Below are 9,989 nucleotides of genomic sequence, written 5' to 3'. Positions count from 1 at the left end.
TTAGGTGCTTTGGAGAATAGCTTGACTCCCTCTTCTTTGGGGCAGCCCCTCAGATACTGGAAGACTGCTGTCATATCACCCCTAGTCCTTTCTTTGATTAGACTAGATATACCCAATTCCTGCATATGTTCTTTGTATCTTTTAGACTCTAGTCACCTCATCTAATTTAATCTAATCTAATCTAAATACAACACAACACAATCTAGACTACTATAATTAATAACTGATAATAAGTAATTAATAAATTACCATAATCTAGAGGCTATCAGACTGGTAAAGAGCCTCTAGTCAGCCGTGTGCAACGGCTGCCAAAAAAGCCAACGCAGTTCTAGGCTGCATCAACGAAGGGATAGAATCAAGATCACTTGAAGTGTTAAAACCACTTTATAATGCCTTGGTAAGGCCACACTTGGAATCCCGCATCCAGTTTTGGTTGCCATGATGTAAAAAGGATGTGGAGACTCTGGAAAGAGTGCAGAGAAGAGCAATCAAGATGATTAGGGGACTGGAGGCTAAAACACATGAAGAACAATTGCAGGAACTGGGTATGTCTAGTCTGATCAAAAGAAGGACTAGGGGTGACATGATAGCAATCTTCCAATATATGAGGGGCTGCCCCAAAGAAGAGGGAGTCAAGCTATTCTCCAAAGAACCAGAAGGCAGGACAAGAAGCAATGAGTGAAAACTGATCAAGGAGAGAAGCAACCAAGAAGGAATTTCCTGACAGTGAGGACAATTCATCAGTGGGACAACTTGGCTCCAGAAGTTGTGAATGCTCCAACACTGGAAGTCTTTAAGAAGAGATTGGACAATCATTTGTCTGCAATGGTATAGGGTTTCCTGCCTAAGCAGGGGGTTGGACTAGAAGACCTCCAAGGTGCTTCCCAACTCTGTTATTCTAATTCTATTTTGATTTCCCACAATGCCCCAGGCTTGTCGCATTGTGGGACAGAGCCCATCCCCCTTCTCTTCAAAAGTAGTCTCCGGCTACTGGGATTCCCAAGAAGGCAAGTATTATCCAACTTTCTTGGAGGATCCCATGTTTTGAGGAATAGCTGCACCCTGAATAGAGAGCAGGGAAAAAGGGAAGACAACCATTTTTAAAAATGGGAAACGCTTGACTGTCTTTGAACGGCAAATTGCTGTAGCGCATTAAATATTAAACATATAAAAGGCACTCTCTGTTTTTTTCTGTAATTAAAACTCCTATTTCATATTTCACAGGTCACTACGGAGAGGTTGCAGGGTCATCTACGAAGTTTCTGCAGTCCCTTGTTTGGAGATAAAGTCTGTTGAAAAAGGAAGGAAGCGTTGCATTTGTGGTCATTGTTTTGACGCACTCGGCTCTTAATTTCTTCTCTTGCTTTAAATTCCTCACTGCGGCACGTATATAAATGCTGGGCAGAATTCGGTCGTACAAGAGCTCAGGAAAAAAAATCCGCCTTGCAAAAGATCAGTTGTAAACTACTTCTTTCAGGACCGTTGTAACTTTGGGCGGTCGGTAAATGAATACTTAGAAGTCAGGGACTACTTACAGGTCTTGCTACCTTAAAAGAAATTATTCCATCTCACTAGCATTTGATACTCAAAAATCTTCGTTTTGAGCATTCCCAGAGCAACTTTGGTTGGCTGTTTCTCTAATTTACCACTTATTGCCCCAATCCCTGATTTCTTAAAATTGCAAACTTTGCCTCTTTGTGTGAACGGCCCTTTAACCTTAGTGCCATGGTAGATACTGATATTCAACAAGCCTGAGATTTTGCAGGACATTAACAACGGGAGCACGCAATTACAATGTTCCTTGCTTTATCTAATTATTATTTATTTCTTAAATAAGATCCCTGCTTCTAATGCACTGAAGGCTGGAGAGCAGTGCTAAAGTTCTGAGAATATTGCTACATTAAATGTTGGAAGATGAGCTTTGAACTGCTTGGGGTTTCAGTGCCATCTACTGTTTGTTGCCAACAAGGACTGTGTTTTTTTTTTCCTTCTCTCTCTTCCTTTTCCAGAAAACCTCCACAAACCTTTTCTTCAGCATGGATGGTGTTATTAAGGACTTCTTACCTGGTTCAGAGCACAACCCAAAATGCTTCTTGGTGCATTATGCATTCCTAGGAAGGAGGGAGGGAAGGAAGGAAGGAAGGAAGGAAGGAAGGAAGGAAGGAGAGAGAGAGAGAGAGAAAGAAAGAGAAAGAAAGAAAGAAAAAAAAGAAAGAAAGAAAGAAAGAAAGAAAGAAAGAAAGAAAGAAAGAAAGAAAGAAAGGATTCTTAGCAGTTTTCTTTCATGATCCTGTTGGAGATACAGTATGTTATTGAATTAGTTTATATCCAGCTCAAGAAGTGAAGGAAGGAAGGAATATTCTTGTAAGTTTTTTTCATACAGTATATTATACTGAATAGGTTTATAACCTCAAGAGGAGAAGGAAGGAAGAAAGGAAGGAAGGAAGGAAGGAAGGAAGGAAGGAAGGAAGGAAGGAAGGAAGGAAAACCCTTTGCATGCTGGGTTCTGATTGAACCAGGCAAGAGATGGGAAATTCCATCACTTCGGTCTTCTTCTCAGGAATAAACATGCCACCACGAGACCAGAGACTCCAATTCGCAGCATGTGAGCCCAAGAGCAAATTCCCCAACACTTCCAAGATGTCAGAGGTGCAATTCACAAGCTGAGAATAGATCAAAGCCTTACTTTGAACTCTCCTAAATAACGACAACAGGGGAGAAAGCGCCGTGGGCATTTCTGGAAGCCTCTCCCCGTGCCAGGATCACAAAGTGCCTCTTTGATTGTCTAAATGAGACAAGCTGGATTTCAACACCAGCAACAAGAGGACTGTCAGGTTCTGGGCTACAAATCCCAAGGTTGTTTTTTTCCTTCCTGAACAAGCAAGGAAGCTACTGTAAGATGGGGGCGGGGGGGTGTCCCGAAGCGGAAGCTTCCGTGATTAGACTGGAAAAAATCTGGGCAATCCCACTATGGCAGCAGAGATACAGAAAGGGACGGGTCTCAGGTGCAACAGATAGCTAGCTGGTTTTTTTCCTTTTTCTTTCCAGGCCAAATATCTTACCAATGGAAGAGAATACTGGATGAGGTCCTTGGCGCTCTCTTGAGCCTGCCTGTTTTCTTGCAGACGTTTCATTACCCCACTAAATAACACCATCAGTGTTAAAAAGGAGTGGGGTTGGAAGAGGAGGAGGAGGGGGGAGTTGTTTAGTTTAGTTTAGTTTAGTTTATTGTCACTGCACCTTGTATAACGAAATCAAACACCATCTTCGGTGCCCATCATGACCAGTGAGGAGAAGGAGGAGGAGGAAGAGGAGGGTAAAGACAACGACTGTGGGATCCTTGGTGCTCTATAACCTTGTTTCGTTACAGACATTTCAATACCCAACTAGGTAACATCATCCATGCCGGAAGGGAATGGTGTTATGATTTATTAATAGGAATAGTATTACTGTGGTATGTCAACAATCTGTTTGCATATCATCATGTAACAAAGAGCTTTTGTTTACGTGGGTTATCCTTATCATTGCTTATCCTATTAAAAATAAAAACGGAGGCATTCTTGGAATATGTACTTATCGGATCATGTAAACAAGAACATGCAGCCCAGTGGGTATCCATGTCGGTATTTTTTTTTTGGGGGGGGGGGAAACACCCTGCATTTTGTTTAACAAAACATAAAATGAGAAGGGCAACTTGGCTTGGCAATAACCCTCAGAGTCTGGCTAATAAGATTGGCCGCCAATAAATGTAATCAATTAAATAGTTGAGAAAACTTATGTTGCATGTGTGTATGTGGGGGGGAAGGGGAGAAAAATGTCTCTCCCCACCCCCTCAGGCCCACATTTCCCTCCTTTCAACCCCAAAATCTCAGAGCCCCCCCCACACCCCCAAATGGGAGAAGGCCTTTCCAACAGGCCAGGAAGGGCAGAATTCGGCCCGCTATTTATAGGAGCCTCTATTTCGAAACCGAAACCGAAAGCAAGATCCCCATCCTGCCTTTTTGCTGCCCCCTCTCCCCCCCAAAAATGGTGCCACCCAAGAGACCCTCCCGGGCGCCCGGTTGGATTTGGCCGCTCTCCCCTCCCGACCCATGTTGCTCCGCCCCAGATGGCTGTGGATAATAGGCGCAGCCTAGGCGGTTTGGCAAGGGGTGGATGGGTGGGTGTTGGGGGTGAAGACCCGCCCAGCGCCCTCGTAGGTTCCACTCCGTCCCCGCCCTACTCTATCGTCTCTCCCTCCCTACTCTATAGACCGGAAGCGGAGGCGCGGGGACCGGAAGCGGAGGCCGGGGCTTCCGGGTCTGGCTTTCCGAGGGCGAGAAAGAGAGAGAGAGAAGGGGGCGAAGGACGCGCGGCGGGGTCGCCTGGGGAGGCCGCCCGCCCGCCCGCCATGTGAGGCTGTTTTCTCCGGGGGCAGGTGAAGGGGCGGCTCTCGTTGTGGAGGGGGGTCCCTCCGGGCCTGGGTGGGAGGAGGGAGGGGAAAGAGATCCCTGAGAGAGCCTCCACAGGCAGGTGCAGTCTACCTTTCCCGGCGTTGGTGAGCCTCTGCGAGTGGGGGTGGGGGGCTGTGATGCGACGCGTCTGGCTGGCAAGAGGAGGACGGAGGCATGGAGGGAAGCAGGATGCATCATCATCATCATTATTAGTATTAGTATTATTAATCAATCTTTAGTGAGATTGCAGCTTTTGGGGCTGGTTGGTAACTCAACAGCTCGAGTCCTAACCAAGGACCTAGGAACTGTTCAGGGAGCATTATTATTATTATCATTATTATTATCATCATCATCATCATCATCATCATCATTATTATTATTATTATTATTATTATTGCACTGACATGCCCTGGTTGTTGTTGTTGTTATTATTATTATTTATTATTATTCAGGATGCCAAGTTCTCGACTTTCTTTCCCCTTTAAAACCAGGCGCTCTCTTCTCTTGCAGCTCGCTGATGAAATGGAGCCGGGGGCGAGTTCTTTCCGCGTCGAATTCCCCGACTTCTGCAGCACCGTCCTGCAGAAGCTCAACCAGCAGCGCCAGCAAGGCCAGCTGTGCGATGTCTCCATCGTGGTCCAGGGCCACCTCTTCCGAGCCCACAAGGCCGTCCTGGCCGCCAGCTCCCCTTACTTCTGCGACCAGGTGCTGCTGAAGAACAGCCGGCGGATCGTCCTCCCTGACGTCATGAACCCCAGAGTCTTTGAGAATATCCTCCTGTCGACCTACACGGGCCGGCTCGTCATGCCCGCCCCGGAAATTGTCAGCTACTTGACGGCGGCCAGTTTCCTCCAGATGTGGCACGTGGTGGACAAATGCACAGAGGTGTTGGAAGGAAACCCTTCGGTCCTCTGCCAAAAGCTCAACCGAGCCAGCGACCACCAGTCTCCGAGCAGTAGTAGCTACAACGGCCTGGCGGAAAGCTTTGAGCTGGGGGGAGCAGGCCAGGCGGATTTCCACAAAGTGCAGGAACTGAGGGACGGGGAAAACGAAGAGGAGAGCTCCAAGGACGAGCTGCTCTCCCAACTGACCGAACACGAGTACCTCCCGAGCAATTCTTCCACAGAACATGACCGGCTGAGCACTGGGATGGCCAGCCAGGACGGAGAAGAAGGCGTCAGCGACAGCACCGACTATCCGTACGCCCGGCCTCTGTACATCAAGCCCAGCATCATGTCTCACAAGCGATGGATCCACGTCAAGACGGAGAGGTTCGTCCAGGACTGCGAAGGGGTGGAAATGCACGACGAGCACCAGGTCTCTGAGTCGGGGAACGTCATTCAGCCGGACCGCTCAGTCCAGACCAGCCTTGGGGAAGGTCTCCGGGCCAACGAGAGGAAAGTGGGGGTGGAATTTGGGGAGCCGGCCAGCGAGGGCAACTACGACGAGCATGTCGACTTCTACGGCTCTTCCATGGAAGAGTTCTCCGGGGAAAGGAACGATGGGGCGGCTCTTGGCCTTCATGGTCCGGAGGCTTCGGGTTACGGAGAAAACGTGGACCTTCCCTCGGGGATCAAGGAGGAGAGCGCCCTCTCCGGCTTTTCGGCCACCGACAAACTTTACCCCTGCCAGTGTGGCAAGAGCTTCACCCACAAAAGCCAGAGGGACCGTCACATGGGCATGCACCTGGGACTCCGGCCATACGGTTGCGGCGTGTGTGGTAAGAAGTTCAAGATGAAACACCACCTGGTGGGACACATGAAGATCCACACGGGCATCAAGCCATACGAGTGCAACATCTGTGGGAAAAGGTTCATGTGGCGGGACAGTTTCCACCGGCACGTCACTTCCTGCACCAAATCTTACCAGACTTGCAAAATGGAGCAGAACGCTGCTAAAATGAACTAGGGGGTGGGACCGGGGAGAGCGACGAACGGCTTAACCCGACGAGCGGCTGTGTCGGCACGGCCCTCGATCGGACCGTGGCTTATTTTGGGACGAGCGGAATGGCCACCTGTCCCCACAGCCTCGTGCGGGAGGCCTTGCTGCTTTTGAGGGGGTAAACCCGGGGGGCAGGACCCCCTTTTAAGGTGTCCGTGAGGATCCCCGCCCCGAGACTGCAAACAGACCAACCAGTTGGCTTCATGGTACTTGTTCCCTACTTAACAATTCCTGCGGTTTAATTTGTGCTTTGGGTTCTCTCCGATAGGAATGCCAAGGTCGCTTCTTGCTTGGAATTCATCTCAGTAGAATTTGGAGCGATTCTTTTCAGGTTCGGCGGGAATGTATAGGACGGGGTGGTGGTCTCCTTTGACGGCGCTCCCCAGTTAGGCGGTGTTTGAATTGAAGCTAGTGAAGTGGAGGTGTGAGCGCTTGCTTGCTGAGAACCAAAGGGTGAGTGGGTGGGTTCAGTTTGCCTCCAAAAGCACGTGGCTGGGTAATTTTCAAGGGCAAGACTTATTATTATCACCATCAAATTGTTAATTATTCTTATCAAATTTATTTGCCACCCGTCTCGCAGTCCAAGGCAATTCTGAAGTTCTGTCCAACTTCTTTGAGTTCCAAGATTCTGAGTTCCATTGAGTGGCAGCCCTTCTTTGTCTTGGCAAGCAGCACCTGTTTGGGTTTTTTGTGTGATATATGGCGATGGACACTTTAAAACCTCACTTTCTTGTCCTTTCCCTTGTGCCTGATGCAATAGTCAATCAAACCAGCCTCTTCTTTTGACTGAGCATTTATGTCAGTTCTCCAACAGGGGGGAGAAGTGCCCCTCCCTTAGCTCGGACATCATTTTTTGAGTCTACATTTTAAAAATCTGCTGCAAAACCAGAAAGCAAATCACCTTTGGGCTTTGCAGTGTCTTTGTCATAACCTCCGCATTTTGTCAGTAACCAGGCTATAGAATCTCTTTTAAATTACATTTCCTTCCAGTGGTTAAAATCTAAACAGCATCCTTAAAGCTATGCCCATATTCGGGGAATCTTCTGAGTTTCTAACTGCAGATTAATTTCATAATCTGAAGTGGTTCCAGGTCAATAATAAAGGATGCTCAACCTTTTAAGATGGGTGGACTTCATCTCCCAGAATTCCCGTCTTGGCTGGGGAATGCTGGGAGTTGGAAGTCCACTCATCTTAAAACCGCAGAATAACAGTTAAAAACGTTCCAAGGTTCTGAAATAACAACCTAGGTAGATTCACGCACAAAAAAAGAAAGCATTTTGTGTAGGTAGTTGTCTCTTTTCTTTGATTGCTGAAATTAACTTTTCAGCTGATGTCTAAAATACAAGTGTCTGACTTGCTATAAAGATAGCACTGTAACCTTCTCTCTTAATTAAATATGCCCCCCCTCTCCCCGTGTTAAATAAGTTAAAACCTATCAAGTGTTGAGGTTCCCTTGTCTCTTCCTTCTCTCTCCCCATGGATAATCTTTCAATGTCTCCGATGAGGCACTTCTTCAGCTGACCACAGGCATCTACAAATGGTCAACATCAAGCGCGCACCATGAATTCCACCGTACCCGTCACCGACTTGAACCCTAGAAAACACGTCAGCAGGGATCTCTTTGCCAACACTGTAATTTGCTAATGTACAGAAGCACTTTGTATTTAAAGCAAAGCAAAACAAACAAACAAATATATATATATATAATATTTTTAGAACATGTATACATACACACACATATATATTCCCTCTGGTTTAATTTCTAATTCAAGTTGTTTGGTCTGTTTTTTCTTATTTCTTGTTTGAAATTTTTTAAGGATGAGAAGTTTTGTGTTTACATAAGGGTCGGTACTAGCTGGGTTCCGTTTTGTTTTGTTGAGGAAAAGTAAGATCCTAAGGATCTGGTTCTTTTGAGTTTTGTTTCCAAAATCAAACAGAAGCAAAAAAAAAAAAAAAATACGTCACTGCCTTAGAATGTTCTGGAGGCCTTTTCTCTAATCTCTCAGAATCTCCACAATTTTTCATTTATATATAGATGCTTCCAATTGTGCAGGAACTAACTTTTCCTCAAACATCCATCCATCCATGTATATTTATATTTAACTTCAAATATTATACATGGATGTATGTATGTTTTTTTTGTGTGAGGGAAAGTTAGTTCCTGAACAATTGGAGGGCATCAACACAGGTCAAAATGCCGGAGGTTTAATCCATGGGGAAATGGTTCTCTTAACTGCCATTGAGCTAATGCAAAGATAGTTATGCGGCATTTTTCATGTAATTTAATGCAGAAAGGGATTGTGTGCTACCCTAACACTTCTCTTGGCAGAAAGTTGACAGTGGAAACCAGACACAGTTACTGGAAGAACTATGATTTTGGATGTGTAGGGAAATTCTCAACCATTCAGCTCATGGTTGTCCCAAAGGTGTTTTTTTTTTTCAAAAGGCAACTGGACTTCCTTGGTTTTTTTTTTTCCCTTTAAAATGTTTCACTTCTGATCCTAGAAGCTCCTTGGATGAGAAGCAGAACGTTTTCAGGTGGGGACACCCCAAGAAGGTCCAGTTGCCTTTTGAAAAAAAAATAAAAATCTTTGGGATATGCTCGTGCACTTTGAACAGGATGCTTCAGATAGGAACAGAGAGACAATTCTTTCGTTGTTTCCCATGTGGAATAAAAGTTAAGATATCTGTCATCTGCTGGCAACAGTTCCAGGCAGAATTTGTGTGCAATCGATAGTCCTCTCCTTCACCTCTTGAGATGGCAGTTGCAATTAAGGAAAACTAGATAAAATGCCCGAAGTGTAGAAATAAGTTATTTCCGCATAGGCCAGGATTCTGTGCACGGTAAGGGAATTGCAGCACGTATTCCCTCTCTTGTGCTGTGCTAAATTCCAACTGTACATCTTCGTGAGTGACACCTGTCGTGCAACTAATCCAAGAGAAGGGATTGTGGACATTTGTCAGTTCAGTGTGCTAATGAAGGGGCCGGCGTGATAATGGCACACTTGGCTTTGAACCCATCTTACTAACAAAACTAAATTTTCTCTAGAAAATTTTCCTTTTGCGAGAAAGGAAAACCCCCCCATGAATTTTACCTGCCGTTCATTTTTACAATCTTCCTTTTCTTTCAGATATCTGCTGCTAATCTTTTCCCCTCCATTCTGGTGCAATTTGGATAGTAATCCATACTCTGCTTTCCTGCTCATCGGCGAAGGCAAAAACTGCTGGGTTTGGGAAATGCATTCTTATTTCTAATCCTTAAAGGATTTTAGAGGCATGTAAACACGGCATGTTTCCCAAATCCGAGACTGTAAATATTATATTGTAAAATTCACCATTGGCCTCTTTTTGTGGTGTTGGTTTTTTTTAAAGGGCATCTATGTTAAACATGTTTTTGGGCAGATGATATTTCTAAACCCGAGAGTCTATTTTTTTTAAAGAAAGATACTTGTTTTATCTAGGATTATAGAATACTAAAAACCACCCAGAAAGGATTTGTGCTTTTTTTTTTAAAAAAAAAATCATCTATGGATGAGTCAGAATCGAAGAGTTTAGCTGCTAAGCCCCCAGGCGGCGGGGGGAGGGGGAGGAAATTGGAGATTTAAATGTATATTA

The 9,989-nt window shown here is 45.6% G+C and overlaps 1 protein-coding gene across 2 annotated transcripts; it reads left to right on the top strand.

The window, feature by feature from the left end:
• The first annotated feature begins 4,254 nt into the window (after window positions 1–4,254).
• On the top strand, window positions 4,255–8,315 carry ZBTB43 (zinc finger and BTB domain containing 43). Of its 2 annotated transcripts, none has more exons than XM_026712438.2 (2): window positions 4,255–4,417; window positions 4,944–8,315. In XM_026712438.2, exon 2 carries the CDS (start codon window positions 4,956–4,958, stop codon window positions 6,339–6,341), a length of 1,386 nt encoding a protein of 461 aa, XP_026568223.1. In that variant the 5' UTR covers window positions 4,255–4,417; window positions 4,944–4,955; the 3' UTR covers window positions 6,342–8,315. The 2 variants fall into 2 exon arrangements, with proteins under 2 accessions (XP_026568223.1, XP_087770861.1); XM_087914735.1 differs by having other exon boundaries at window positions 4,261–4,392.
• The last annotated feature ends 1,674 nt before the right edge of the window (window positions 8,316–9,989 follow it).

Source organism: Pseudonaja textilis, chromosome 17, assembly GCF_049901715.1.
Source record: "Pseudonaja textilis isolate UNSWEBS1 chromosome 17, rPseTex1.2, whole genome shotgun sequence".
Classification (NCBI taxonomy): Eukaryota; Metazoa; Chordata; class Lepidosauria; order Squamata; family Elapidae; genus Pseudonaja; species Pseudonaja textilis.
Note: the sequence above shows the minus strand (reverse complement) of the source record. Positions and strands in the feature narration are given on the sequence as shown.

Bases quoted from the DNA above. Each gene is read 5' to 3' on its own strand.
- ZBTB43 (XM_026712438.2), top strand. From the start codon at position 4,956: ATGGAGCCGGGGGCGAGTTCTTTCCGCGTCGAATTCCCCGACTTCTGC.